Source organism: Paramisgurnus dabryanus, chromosome 7 (genome assembly GCF_030506205.2).
Source record: "Paramisgurnus dabryanus chromosome 7, PD_genome_1.1, whole genome shotgun sequence".
Taxonomy (NCBI): domain Eukaryota; kingdom Metazoa; phylum Chordata; class Actinopteri; order Cypriniformes; family Cobitidae; genus Paramisgurnus; species Paramisgurnus dabryanus.
Genome location: NC_133343.1, coordinates 4,982,766 through 4,998,277, shown reverse-complemented (window position 1 = coordinate 4,998,277; position 15,512 = coordinate 4,982,766). Strand labels below are relative to the sequence as shown.

General features: G+C 37.9%; 1 protein-coding gene across 2 annotated transcripts in view; it reads left to right on the top strand.

Moving 5' to 3' along the window:
- Positions 1-354: 354 nt before the first annotated feature.
- Positions 355-15,512, top strand: part of pld5 (phospholipase D family member 5) — a 32,187-nt gene continuing 17,029 nt past the window's right edge. The window contains exon 1 of one of the 2 annotated variants that reach the window (XM_065260317.2): positions 355-698. In XM_065260317.2, the coding sequence (XP_065116389.2) occupies positions 534-698 (165 nt within the window). In that variant the 5' untranslated portion in view covers positions 355-533. Of the gene's footprint in view, positions 699-12,087; positions 12,628-15,512 lie in introns of those variants that run through there. The other variant, XM_065260318.2, reaches the window with a different exon arrangement.

The following is a 15,512-nucleotide window of genomic DNA, read 5'->3' as shown; positions in this document are numbered from 1 at the left end:
GTCAATAAAACATCATCAAAACTGCTTCCTCCGGTGTGAAGTTTTATTACAAAATCATTTCATTTCATTTAATCCAATAAAAGGGATGCATTTGTTTTTGAAAGGATAGGTCGTATACTTCATTGAATTTCCCTGCATGCCTTTATGTGTGTGTAAGACCTTTGCAGTCATGCATGAGAGGTTTGCACACACATAAGCATATATGCACAGTAAGGCAAGGGAGGGAGTCAGGTGCACGTTCAGGGTGTCTTCATCCACCACCCCACAGTGTGCCTAGGCAGTGTGCTCACTCGGAATTTTCCAGCCCCTCCCACCAAGACAGGGAGACCCCTTTCAGCCAGCGTGGTGGATATCCAAACAAGCAAGACACGGATCATTCTAGCACAGACTCCAGCAGAGCTTGGACAGACTTGGCACCTTTTTCTCAGGGGTCGACTTCTCTAGACAGATACAAGGAGGTTGGGGGACCCTGGAACATACATTCTTCTGAGATCACGACTGATACGTATTTGGATACTTTGAGAGTTGGAAAAATGCTGGATAAGAGGTTCGTTTCAGAGGGTCCGGGGTTGAAGGTTCAACCCGAAACAGGTGTCTTCACTCCTCACACCCGGACGGGTAATCCCATCTTCGGCGGCAACCAACAGCAGGATTACTCTGCTATGATCTGGCTTAAAAGAAGAGATAAATTAGAACGGGTAAGCCTGATCACTGATATTGATGGTAACTGCTGACTGTTGCTCTTTTCCCCTAACACCATCCACCTGTAACACACAGTCCTGAACATGATGGATTAACATCATCATTATCATTGAACTTCATTCATTACCATTGTCAGACATAAGTGAATGTTTTTTCGTTATGTCAAGTTTTAAAGATTACATGTTCAAGGCAGTATCAGACTCATGTATGTCACTTGACACTCCCAAAACCTTCCAAAAAGTCATATTTCACTCCAAACTCAAAATAAAAATATAATATTAAAATTAAATATATAATATTTTACTATTCCCAGCAGAAAGTTACTGTTTAAGGCATTGGTTTGACAAACAAATAACCCGACAATACACCTCAAACTCATTGTCTAAAAATGCTGTTTTTTTAATCTTTCAAACATGGTAAGGAGTGTCACATTTCCGGCTGACGTCAGAGGTATTCAGGCCAATCAGAATGTACAGATTAGCTGGCCAATCAGGAACACAGCGCTTTTCAAATCCATGCGTTTCTGGAAGAGAGTGAAATCTAGTGCTACAAAAATGTACGGTATGTGGAAAATAATGTTTTTAACCATAAACCACGCAAACACATTGCATTATACCAAATACACAAAATGACATTGTTTTTAGCAATGAAATAGGTGCACTTTAACCCAAAGGTGCGTTGTCTCTTTTGACTCAATGCTGGGTTGTTTGTGTTTTGTTTTTCTCAACACAAAGCTAGAGTACAAGAAAGTATTTTATTACCAACAAACCCTGACTATTTATTATGACAATAACACAACAGCAATAAAGCTCTCTTCCCATTAGTGTAACGCAAAACCATAAATCCCATGCACTTAAACACTAATGGTAGTATTTTTGCATTTCCTTTTAGACAACAATAGTAATAATTGTTCCTGGATAAAAGCATGTCCTAAGTGAATAAACATGAATATATTTATTATGATTAACAAAATAAATACATAATTTAAAGTAATAACCTAAATGGCAAAAAAAATATGTTTTAAATACTTTATATGCAAAATACATTTTGTAAGTAAAGCTTAATTAAATATATTGAAATTGAAATTATATTTAGTTAACATTTATTTCAAAATGTATTTCAAGGGCAAGAAATACAGCTCTAAGCTTACATAATAATAAAAAATATAGTAATATAAAAGTTTGTTTAAAATGTATAAGTATAAAATGATAAGTATATTTTTGCAGTTGAAAATATATTTTCAAACCTGTTATGTTTACAGGTTTGTAACATAAAAAGTGTTTTCTTCTAATGCAAAGTGAATATAAATGCTTTAATATGTATTTATTTTTTAAATATGTTTCAAAATATACAAAAAAGGTCAAAATATATTGCTGAAAAATACATTTTTGTACACAAATTTCAAAATATATTTTATTGAAATATATTTAAAATTATGTTTGAAAATATTGTTTTGCTGTATGGGAATAATAATACCCAAAACATGCAAAAAGTCATCAAGAAATTAACTTTTTTAAAGAATATTGTGGTATTTGTTTTATAATGAACTTATTTGTAAGCTTCATATAATTTTTTTAAATTCATGTGCAATCATAATCTTAAATCAAAAACGCAAATCTCTTTTTCTCCTCGAATTTTTTTTTTACCTCCTGTCATGGAGAGTGGGGCCCGGGAAAAGATCACAGTGATTAGCAAATAGCAACATGACCCAACTTACAACGATCCAATCAATTCTTGTTGGACAAAATCAGGTCCCGCCCTACCTTTTATTCTTATTTCAGAAGCCATTTCACTCATAGGTCACGACAGGGAAAATAAAACAATTGCTACTTTTGTTCCATGCGACAAAATGATATAAATGTTACAAGTCTGTTTTGAAAATAAGTACTTGACAATATTTTTAAGTCTTCAGATATATGTTGAACATGGGGTAAACAGTTCTAAAACTTAATGCAGTAAACCGAGATTTCTTCATCACGCTGCAGTGCGTATATATCAGGCGGCCTCATTTGGTTAGCTGGGCCTCTATTGCTTTCTGTCTCCTTCTCTCTTAGTAAAATGAGCCACATGGGAGTCAGATAGAGGAAAGTGTGCAATGCACCTGCATTCGCCGATAACAATCGATTACCTTCTCTCTGATACTTTCCTTGTGTTCCTTTGATAAAAATATAAATCATTCTCACTTCCTAAACCTTGACATCTTTTCCCAATTACACAACTTGAGAATAAAACACCCTTGCTGTTACAAAGGTGCAAAGTATTTGATCAAAGCAGACGTTTCATTCCTCACACTGTGAGCATCACCGAAATGAGCTCGGCTTAGCCTTAGGGGTTAGACTGAGAACTTTGAGCTGAATCTTTTATCGCCCGAGATGCTGGTGGGTGTTTAAAGTATTCTCCTCAAGAGACTCGTCCTCAGATAGTCAGATCTCATGCACACAGTCTGCTATTAGGCCGTTATAAACCTTATGGGCAAACACAATCTTGGGTTATCTTATTCCTGTCTTACCTCTTTATCCGAACTAGTTAATCTTCGTATGGAGGTGTCAGGATTTCACACTGTACATTGGTAAACATTCTTATTTGCATATTTCTTAGGTCAATAATATTGATTAAACGAACACTGTATAAATGACTACTTGTCCATCTATTGTAAATCAGCTCTGACTGATTAAATCTCCTGAAATGCAAAAGCAAATAATAGATTTAAATCGATCTAAACCCATTAAGCACAGAGTGATTTTCTGTCAACAGATGTGTAGCATACACATGTAGTTTAAACAATTATACAGCATTTATTACTACATTCTTTATAACATTTATACAGTACAACAGCTCTGAATTTTATTACAGGTTTTATTGAACATCTGGCTGTTGTGTTGTCATGTTAAAAGAACCAGCATGTTAAAATTAGTTTGGAATACATATTGCTCTGTTTAATATGTCATTTTATTACAGCCGGTATTTTTTAACACTATCGGCCACCCAGCTAACACAGAGAAAAGTTCTAAAAACTTAATGTTATAAAACATTATTTCTGAATGTTCGGTCAAATTATTGCTGTAGAAAATACAATTTACTTATTAGGTTTAGATGTTGATGTTTTGTTTCATTTTAAGTCATCATTATGGTGATCAGTGTTTGTTTTAGTTGGACTCTTGACCCTTGTATTAATCTCAGCAATGGTTAAGTCCTGAATAATATTTGTAATTTGTTGTTACCCGGCATGCATTGCCGCATAAAGTTTTTCATATAATTGTCACCATTGTTAAGAATCATACTCTGATTCTTGATGTTTGTGTGACTAAATAGCATAGCAGTTCATTTTTTTATCTGCATAGTGTTTCAATATCCCCAAGATTTACAAATTATACTGTTGTATCACATTGTAACGACTGAGCCAGATCAGACACACAATAGCTATTTATATTTCATAAACATAAGTGCAGACCCTCACCCAAAAAGCAGGCTTAAGCCCAGGGGTTTGCAACACTACCCCCACTACTGCTTTTAAAAGATCTCTTTTGACTATGGCAACACATCAATTAGAGTTTTATGACCACAAAAGAATGTGAGAGATTTTGTGACAGACAGAGAAACTTTCTATTTAGTCATGCATGTATTCACTTATAAATGTATAATGGAAATGCCTTAGGGGCTGTCCACATGGAGACGCGAATCACTGTATACGTATACATTTTTTATCGTTTTGGCGTTTTGTCCATACGGATCCGGCATTTTGGGATACTGAGGGAAGGAGGTTGTTCCCCAAAATCTTGCAATACATGGCCCCGGTCATCCTCTCCTTAATACAGTGCAGTCGCCCTGTCCCATGTGCAGAAAAACACCCCCAAAGCATGATGCTACCACCCCCATGCTTCACAGTAGGGATGGTGTTCTTGGGATGGTACTCATCATTCTTCTTCCTCCAAACATGTTTAGTGGAATTATGACCAAAAAGTTATATTTTGGTCTCATCTGACCACATGACTTTCTCCCATGACTCCTCTGGATCATCCAAATGGTCATTGGGAAACTTAAGACGGGCCTGGACATGTGCTGGTTTAAGCAGGGGAACCTTCCGTGCCATGCATGATTTCAAACCATGATATCTTATTGTATTACCAACAGTAACCTTGGAAACGGTGGTCCCAGCTCTTTTCAGGTCATTGACCAGCTCCTCCCGTGTAGTTCTGGGCTGATTTCTCACCTTTCTTAGGATCAGACCCCACAAGGTGAGATCTTGCATGGAGCCCCAGGCCGAGGGAGACTGACAGTCATGTTTAGCTTCTTCCATTTTCTAATGATTGCTCCAACAGTAGACTTTTTTTCACCAAGCTGCTTGGCAATTTCCCCGTAGACCTTTCCAGCGTTGTGTAGATGTACAATTTTGTCTCTAGTGTCTTTGGACAGCTCTTTGGTCTTGGCAATATTAGTGGTTGGATTCTTACTGATTGTATGGGGTGGACAGGTGTCTTTATGCAGCTAATGACCTCAAACAGGTGCATCTAAATAAGGATAATAAATGGAGTGGAGGTGGACATTTTAACAGGTCTTTGAGGGTCAGAATTCTAGCTGATAGACAGGTGTTCAAATACTTATTTAGATTTTTTTTAGATTATGTCTCTCACAGTGGACATCCACCTACGATGACAATATCAGCCCCTCCATGATTTCTAAGTGGGAGAACTTGCAAAATAGCAGGGTGTTCAAATACTTATTTTCATCACTGTATGTGTGCGTGTTTGTATGTTTAGAGTAGTATAGTTAGTGAATAAAGTCTGATTTGTATCACACATGATGTTGTTTGTAGTTCATGCTCATAATCTGGAGTCACTAATCATTTAAGGTATCACTACCTGCTCTTAAAGCTGTTGGATAAATTTTAGGATGGTTATCCCCTTAGCCAAGTGTGTGTTTAGTGTCTTACTAAACATTCGCTGGAGGAGTGTTGGCCAGACACCCAAGACCTTTATTTGATCCACATACTTATAATTGATTACAATCCATTGTAAGAACTTTAAATTTGAGCTAATGTTTGTTTCCTTTAATTGGAATGGTGGAGAATGTTTTTAAAATATTAATAATTAATATAATTAATTATTAATTATCATAAGCCCCTCCTTTAAAATCAATACAACATTATTGATGGAAAAATACTTTTGATGAGTAAGCAATGAATAAATCACTAGATGTTAAGCACTACCATCTAAAACTAACCATCATACTAAATTACCAGTTGCCATAAGAAGCATGATTTTAAAGGGACACTCCACTTTTTTTTGAAAATATGCTCATTTTCCAGCTCCCCTAGAGTTAGGGGCTGGACACACCAAAACTTTTAAACGCGGCTGAAAACGCCTTGAGGACGCCGAATGCCAGCTGTTTTTCAGCTGAGTGCCAGCTTTCTTCAGCTGAGCGCTTTGGTAGCTGTGATACTTCAGCTGCGAGCCGGTTGGTTCCTGTGGTAATGTCCCGCCCCTCCTCCACTGTGATTGGGCGGCCGTGTGAGAACTGACACTGACGAGCGGAGCTTTTCTCCCAAAGTAGAATCTCTTTCAACTCTTGACGCTCAGCGCCGAGCGCGGAAAAACCGCCGAGCGCCGGTTTTCAGCGCGGAAAAAACCCGCTAGCTGCTGGCTTATTTGAAAAACGCCGAGCTTCCATTGGAAACAATTGAAAACATGCGCGGGCGTAAAAGTTTTGGTGTACACCTCCCCTTAAACATTTGATTCTTACGTTTTGGAATCCATTCAGCTGATCTACGGGTCTGGCGCTACCACTTTTAGCATACTGTAGCTTAGCATAATCCATTGAATCTGATTAGACCATTAGCATCACGCCTAAAAAATAACCAATCTAATAACCTATTTAAAATGTAACTCTTCTGTAACAAGTATTATGGTGCAAACAACAAAAAAATCTGATGTCAACGTATGTGGACTTCCATGTCTTAGGAGGTTAATAATATTAATCTAAAATAGAAATGAATACCCAATAATAATAATCAAACTAAGTATTCTTCCACTAAGTAATATAGCAGCATACCTTCTTGATACAATACAGAATGTACAGTTGCTTTAAAGTGCCATCGAACCAGAATTTATCAGGGTTTTTTTAGTTAGTTCCAACAAAAGTGATTTTAATATATCAATTTTTTTTCCTTTCTATGGATCTGAATCAAAGCAATCTCATTTCATGATCCAGTAAAAACGATTGCATTCAGAACACTTCAAGGCATTTTTCGGGCTTAGAAGATGGTAAGTGCTTTTTCCTCATAAATCACTCAACAAAACGCTCCAGCCTTTAATATTTTTTTTCATTATTTTTCCATTCTTGCTTCTGTCTAATAATGAGACCTCGCTCGGCGGGGACTGTGTTTTCAATAGCAGCACAGTCCTTTGTGTGAGTCACTGGTGTGGAAACCCCCCCCCCCATTTATATCAATTCCTGCTGGTTTCAGTGCAACTCCCTGGCCTATTTCTGCCCTTTTATCAAAGTCAGGCCGACTGTGTGATCTTACCTGGGGTTTAAAGTGTGACTGCAAATAGGAGTACAGCACGTACACTAAACACTCATGACGGCCACTGACATACTGTACACTGACCTTAAAGCACACACTCGTACAAGGTCTACAACAGCAGGCGGGAATCATTCAGGAATATTTCGGCACCCTGGAAATGCTACGGTAAAATCGAGCTATTGTACATATTGATTAATAATGCATTGAAACGTGTGTTGTGCTTGACAGATCGGGTTTCTAAATGCCGTGTACGGTGTGATGGGAGATCTCATTTCACATTTTACAGTGAGAGCAGACGATGGAGCAGGTACTGTAGAGCGATCCAAATGAGTCTTATGGGAGTGAAGCTGTCTCAGCTCTGTCTCTTAATGATGCTGACGGAGGTGTCACTGTCCAATCAGATCATTTGGCTCTAAGCTCCTGTGCTGGATAAATGCTAGAAAGATGCTCAAAATGTCATCTGGATGGATTTGACAGCACCTTTTATGTGAAAATATAGATATAAAGTCTAACTGTGGTCCCTTTTGAAATACTCAGAGTGTGGTAAAGTGGATAAAGCTCTATGGTGGTAACAGGAACATTGCTGGTTTGATCCCCCCCAAGGCGTACATGAGGACCAGTGAAGCTAGGTTACATTAAGTGAACCCTCTTATGAATAAGCCTTGTATGCATTTATATGGCTAGTAAACATATTCTCATATCCATATTTGACAGAGGTGACGTTTAGCGGTTTTGCATATGAATTCCTAAACTTTTGGGTTAATACGTATTCTCTTCTTTGCAAACAAAGCTATTTTAGAAAAATCAACTAATGCCTTTTTGATTCTGTTTTAGCCCTAATGAGAAAATTATGGTTTTGCAACAAATAAATCCAAATATTCCACACTGTAAAAAAATGCAATTCAATTTAACCTACTTTTTTAAGTTTCGACATAGCTAGTTAAAATTGTTTAACTTAATTTGTTAAGTTAAAGTAACATAAAAATATATGTTGATATGATATTGTTTTTACAGTATAGCACGTGCCTGGTCATGTGTGTGGCTCGTTATGTCAAAATATGTGTTTGACGCGTCATGTGAACCTACATGCATCACGCATCATGTCAAAATATGTGCCTGCTGCAGATGCTTCGAATGGGTTTGTGATAAAAGAGTTTGTAAAATCAGATTTTAGTGTTAAGTTAGTGTCTTGTGAGTATTTTGTAAACATGAGCATTTCTTTTATCATAAACCCTTTAGACGGGTGTGCAGCAGGCAGGTATTTTGACATAACACATATGCACATACACTCTAAAAATGGCTGGGTTATTTTTGACCCATAATGGGTACATATTGGACAGAACACACCACTAGGTTAAAAATGACCCAATGTTGGGTTGTTGTAATGCTATAATAACCCAGCAGTTGGGTTAAAACACTCCGAACACATATTTTGACATGACGAGTCACACATGAGACTCTGAACACATATTTTAAATTCGTGCCCCTCGGAAGAGAAGTCACAGGCCGACACAAGTTACTATGCTACAGTAACCATAGTTTAACCATTTTCATTACATAAAATCATCCTACATAATATAAAGAACATTCTGTAGAAATATAACCTTAGTTTTAACCCCAGTAAGGCCAAAGGTTGAAATCAATTATTTCAATGATTAAATTACTTCGATGAAAGTGCCCTGTGCTAAATCTTTAGAAGATCTGGACCTGGAAATAATTGAGAATCAGAAGATGATTGGTTTTGTATTTGCAGCGTTCCAGCCCTTATGCCAAAGCCCAATATAAGTTTCCCTTCTGGCAGTAATAGTCCTCTGTGAAAGAGGGACACATTCGTTTCTATTATATATTTCATCCTGCCTGCTGCATTTGAGACATGACTCACCTTTTGCCTTCTGAGCCAGCAGGCCACCAATAGCTCTCTCGCTTTCGTTCTCAGTATAAAATTCAGTACATTCATTTAATTAATTTACTGTTTTCCTGAAATGTATTGTTAAAGTGTTAAATCAATACAGCGCTAATGACAAACGAAATAAATTAGATTGTACATTTTATTCCAAATGTAAAGGATTTTGCTCTACTGTATGTTTTAAAGTCGTGATGCGCGGTGACCTACAGTTGTCTATAGGCTCAGCAGCTGTGCGGTGATGAAGTGGTTCATGACGTTTTTAGGCAAGGAGCTCAGCTGTATCTAATGAATCTCATGCTAGCTGTGACCTCTATTCAAACTTACAGATATACGACCGGGGTCATTTCCCGATCCATTTTGCTCTTGTTCCATTTAGATCACTGAAAGATATGCAAGGGAAACATGAGAACATACATGAGCTCACTGTAATGTGTTCTGTAATGATAAAGGATAGAGAAGTATACAGTGGCTTAAGAGGGAGAGGTCTCATTAAGCAATGATAAAAAACCCAGTGAGTGAGGTCAGCTGTATCTCAGGAGTATAGACAGTAATTACAGTGCATATGGGAGATGAGAAATATCTGCTGCTGTAGGTGATGTGTGCTTTATTTCTGCCTCTACTGTACCAGAAGTGTCTACAGGATAAACCGGGGGGAAATATTATTATTCAAAGAACAGAGCATCGTTTGAGTAATAATATTTCCCCCCCTGGTTATGATGCGTTATGATGCATTTATTACTCAATTGTGTTGCAGATGCTTGGTTAAAAACCACTATACCAGATAGATGATACTCTTCTGTTAATCCAACCTTATATAATTGGTATGTGTACGTATTTTAAAATTTTGCTAATTTGTATGTATTTGTACAAAGCAAATCATACAAAAACGTACGATTATTACATAAAAAATTATAATGAGACCCCACCCCTAACTCCGCCCCTAAACCAAACATCACAGGGTGACATCACAATAGTTTTTGACAAAGGCATTTTATCATACATTTAGATATTGGAATAAAAAAGAGCAGAACACAAATAATAATACTACAAGTAAGGGATAATGTACCGCTTATTACACGGCTACTTGCCACATAAGAAAAAAATCGGACATGAATATGAATTTGAAACATTTTATTGGCATATTTGTTTTAAAATAACATTTTTATCCTTCCACGAAACTTTGCACAGATGCATAAAATGATCGTAATCCCTTATTAAGATCCTCTGCTTCATACTTGTCTGTCTCCATTTTTTTCCTCTTTTAGCCAGTCTTTGAAAAGTTTTAATGCCCATCCTGTATGTTTTTGTGTGTTGGCTTCGTAGCTGTCATGCTCTATTTTGTCAAGTTCAGTCTCAGTAAGCTCTCTGTGTCTTGTCGTTGTTCGTTCTTCTATCCACTGTTTAAATGTTTTGTTTTTTCCGTACATGTTAAAATTAATGTCAATATTCCATTCTTAATGGTGGTTGTCCAGTGTTTGTCACAAGATGCCGCCAAACAGTAATCTTTATTGGCGCGGAGCGATTTTAATCGTACAAGTAGTACCGGCTATGCGTTATTACTTTGGAGCGGTTATTATTTGAAAAGAACGAACCTGCAAATGCCTCAACTGACCAATCAGAATCAAGCATTCCAGAGAGCCGTGTAATAAATAATGAAAACAAACTACGATAGCACATGCCGGCAACCAGAAGTGACTAACCCAGTTTTCCCCAACCCTACAGTAGGTACATGTTGTTGATGATTATTACTTAGTACTTAAATATATAATTACAATGTAACAGTGACGCCTTAAAATAAAGTGTAACCAAACTACTGAATCTGTTATATAACAAGTCTCAGAAAAAAAAAATATTTGGGCACTTCAGCCGAAAACCAATAGCTCACACGAAATTAACGTCACCAAAGAAGTGTGTTGTTGTTTGTGAGGAAAGTTTAAGCTTGTTTGGGTTCCCAATGAACCCTAGCCTGGCTCCGCCCTCCTACATTTTCATTTTGCTTCAGTAGTACGTCTGGGACTGTTGTGTAGAGTTTCGTTTTCTCCTGCAAAAATCTGCAGGTCCAATCAGTGAACAGAGGGGTGTGGCTAAGAACGATGACGTTGAGGTCGTGCGTCAGTTTGAGTTGTAGTTCAGTAATGGCAGCGGAGAAAGACGTAAAAAACGCTATTTTCGGTCAGTAATAAGATTTCAGTAATGTTCGATCTTACAGAATACTATACCAAATATTATACCCTAAACCCAAACCACAGCAACGTTTAAAGTTTGAGAATTTAACATAAAGTACGCTATCGTCTTGTAAACAGACTCGAAACACCAAGTATTTAGTGAGAACCATGCTTAACCATGACAATGCACGTGTGTCCGATGAAACTTTCTATACATTTATTTTAAACAGTAATGTTAGCTCAGTGTAATAGTTCATATGATATGAACTAAGCTTATTTACTTATTTATTTTGCTTGATATCAGAATTAATCTACTCTAGAAATACCGAAATTTAAGGGCCACAACCGGTTGTTGTCGCTAAAACCGTCTATACAATCTTGATAGCATAGTTCAGAAAATCTGACCTGGCTAGAATTTGATAAGAAATGTTTGAGTTCATATTTAAATCAGTGACATTTGGTTGCCGACTGAGTGCAGTAGTGACATTGTTGAGATCCCTACTGAAACTCTCGTGGCATGCCATGTGAATTACTGGGATCATTTTGCTAGGAGAAAAATCTAAAGCAGAAAAATCTCAATTTAATCCGGTCTTGGGAAATTCTAAAAGATTTTGATTTTCCTACGGGAAGATCCTCTGAATCTAAGGTTGCCCCAGTTGCTCTGACTGTCTGACTTGATAGATTAGTTTACAAGCTTGCCATGGCAGTTGTAAGGATGCTGAATTATTTATACCGTGGACGTGTCAAGCTCAGAGAGTCTCTTGTGCTGGACTCTCCCTTCAGCATGCCGGAAGGAAAACAGGCACCTTACAGATGCTTGAAGTCAAAGATTTATGTTTTATGCGCTTGTTATTTTCTTGTGTCGTCCTTCTGAGAAAGCCAAATCCATTTTCGATGTACCAGGAGAGTTGTGCTTCACAGGGCAGGTGAGGAGGATGCAGATGGGAGGGGGTTAGTTTGATGTTAGCCCAGCATTGGATGTTTCGAGAGAAGAGAGGGAGTGGACCATATCTTTCCCTCTCTCTCTTTTTCACGCCCTGAATCATTATGGAGTTAAGGAGAGAAAACCGCACACACATGCACGCAGCCAGAAGAAGGATGCATGAGCTGAAACAAAAAGCACATTATCTGTTAACCAAGATCTCCTCGCTGAGACCTGCGTTCCCATCAGAGCCATGATGAGCGTGAGGGAGAGGCTGAGCGGGACACGTTACCAAGGAGACTGAAATGATGGATTGTACTAGCCACTCGGTTTACACACCGTTTCCCGAAGTCTGAATGAACTTAAAGCTGTTATGCCTGTCTCTGCCACTCAGGATAACACCATGAAGGTGAGACGTAACTTTGTTTGGGCTTCAAATTAATCCTCAATCATATTAATATTAGAAATAATGTCTTGCATGAAGATAATGAAGAATAATTGAGCGCCATTAGATAGTTTTGGAATTGTTTTATTTATTTGTTAAGGGGAGTGGTCTTGAATTCAAATGCATGTGCCTTTTAAATGAATGTCTTCACTGATTGGTCCATATCTTAGTTTCACCAGGCATTAACAAAACAATTCACTATTTTGGTGTTTGTTGTTTATATGCCAAAATATCAATAAAATGCAATGATTTTTTTTAACCGACAACGTTATGTTGTAAATATCGACTGTGATCTGGTAACTATTTTGCAATGTTACCATGTAATACTGTAAAGTTTTTATGACTATATTTACGAAATTAGGGGTAATTGTTTTGGGGGAAATGTCACAATCCGAAACATCCTAATGGTCCTAAATACATGCAAGTACAACATGAAAGATATTTTGGATATTTTGGTGGGGGTCTAAATATAGACCAAACTTTTTTTAAATGTGTACACTTAAAAAAATTGCTGGGCTAATTTCAACCCAGCATTGGGGTCAAAAAGGGACAAGCCATTGGGTTAAATTAACCTAGAAAATGTTTACACCAACAACAATGGGTTAAAACAACCCACCATTTTGGGTTGAAACATCGCAGCATACCCTACTGAAAAAATCCAGCATAAGCTGGTGAGCTGGTTTTAGCTGGTCTCCCAGCTTGGGTTTAGCTGGTTTTGCTGGTGTAGCAAGCTGGTCTAGCTGGTCACTTTTTAAGCTGGTCTAGCTGGACTTAGCTGGTCAGGCTGGAAAATCAGCTGACTCACCAGCTTGCCAGGCTGGGAGGATCAGCTTCTGCCACCTTAAACCAGCTAAAACCAGCTTATGCTGGTCTCAGGGTGCTATCACACCTGCCTTATTTAGTTTGGTTGAATCGTACCAGAGTTCGATAGCTCACTTGGTGTGGTGTGTTTGGGCAGGTGAGAATGCAGCATTCGAACTCGCATGCACACCAAAAGCGGACCTAACAAGTAAGAGTAACCTCTTGTAAGAGGTGGTCTCGGTACGCTTGCAAAAGACCTTTTGCAGTTTGCAGTGCATTTAAACGTTGTTTTCAAGCTGCATACGTGCTTCATTCTGGAAAGTAACAGTTTGTCTAGAGTGCTGTATACAAACTATGTAGTATATAACAACCACAAACATAATTTCCCGCACGTTGATTCTGACCAGTCGAGAAGCAGTTTAGACAATAAGTTCAAAGACATGTGGCCGATTTTCTTCATCCATATACAATCACATTCTTGTCAATACAATTTGTCCATTTGAACATAGTGAATTCATTACATGCATTAAAACCCATTAAAAGGCGTGATGTTGATGTTTTCACATAACTGCATTTTGGTTCATTTCAACTGGTGCGGATCAGCGCAGTGTGGCGTGAAAATAAACCAATACTGCTAAAAAAGCTACAATATATAATTTTTTTTCTTTTGGTCTGGAGCAAATAAACCGAACTACAGATGTGAAAGCACCCTTAACAGGATTTTTCAGTAGGGTAAACTAGGGTGACCACATGTGCCATTCTTCCCGGACACGTCCTGTCCAGGATTTTGGGTGCGTCTTCCGGAAGTTGTATTTGTCGACCGCATACGTCATAGAGGATTATTATTAGTAGTACATGAAAGCAACCTTTACATTTTAAGGTAAGAATGAAACTACGATTGTATGTCTTATGTTTTTAACTAAATGACGTATGCAGTCAACAAATACGACTTCCGGAAGACGCTCCGAAATCCTGGCCAGGACGCGTCCGGGAAGAATGGCACGTATGGTCACCCTAGGTAAACTATAATTTTTTTCCACATTTTTACCAATGATAACCCAGCATTTTTTAGAGTGTAAGTTTTAAAGTTAAAAATGTTTTGGCCCAATTAATCATCATCTCGTACTGTCTCAGGTACAGCAAGATTTTCAGTAAAAGTCTTGACTAAGCTGTATGTCAGGAGTTTTTCATTACATGTTGAAATGCTTGACTCGGCAGGACTGTACTTTGAAAAACAGCAGATAAGGTTGGAAGGAGCTGTACGTTGACGTGTCAATCAAAGTGTCTGCTCAGGCACCTCGGTGCAAACACAGCATTAATTTGACAATATTTCCCTTCAGGCCGGGAAAGCATAAGACCTTCTGTGTTTACTGACAACTTTAATCCAATAATAGCCAGTGGATGGACAGTGGGAAAAAATACACTGCAAGAAATATAAGACATTATTGGGCATTGGTGACTTAGCTTCTACGCACCTGACTGAAGCAGATATTAATAAAAAAGACAATTATTACAACACTCAATCAGTCCTGACTGATTGAGTCCAAATATTGGTAGCTCGGGGGAAATTTATTTTGTTCAGAGTTTGCAATTTCATATCTCAGGAGATTGGAAGGAGTTCTTCATTTACAGAAAGTAATTTACTGTAAGTATCAACTAAAACTGCTTAGGAGAAAAAATAGAAACGAATGAGACAATTGTTAAATGCATTAAAGGGATAGTTCTCTAATGGAGACACTTGTGAGATGTATCTGAGACACAGGAGGCTTAGGCAAAAGTTTCCATTTGCTCTCCATTTAATCTCATTGATGTCTAGGAGAAATGTTGAGATATTAAAGGCATGTTTTCTTCTCTCTTACAAGATGGGTCACATAAAGAAAACATGCTTACTGTGCTATAGAAAAAGTTTATTGGATTCTCTGGCGCTCAATTGCATTCTCAGGAATCCTCTCAAGCGGAGGTTTCCGCCTTCCGATTGGTTGCGCCAAAACGTTTCCGCCTTCCGATTGGTTGTTGCCGAACCACGTCATAGCTCATTACCGTAAAGT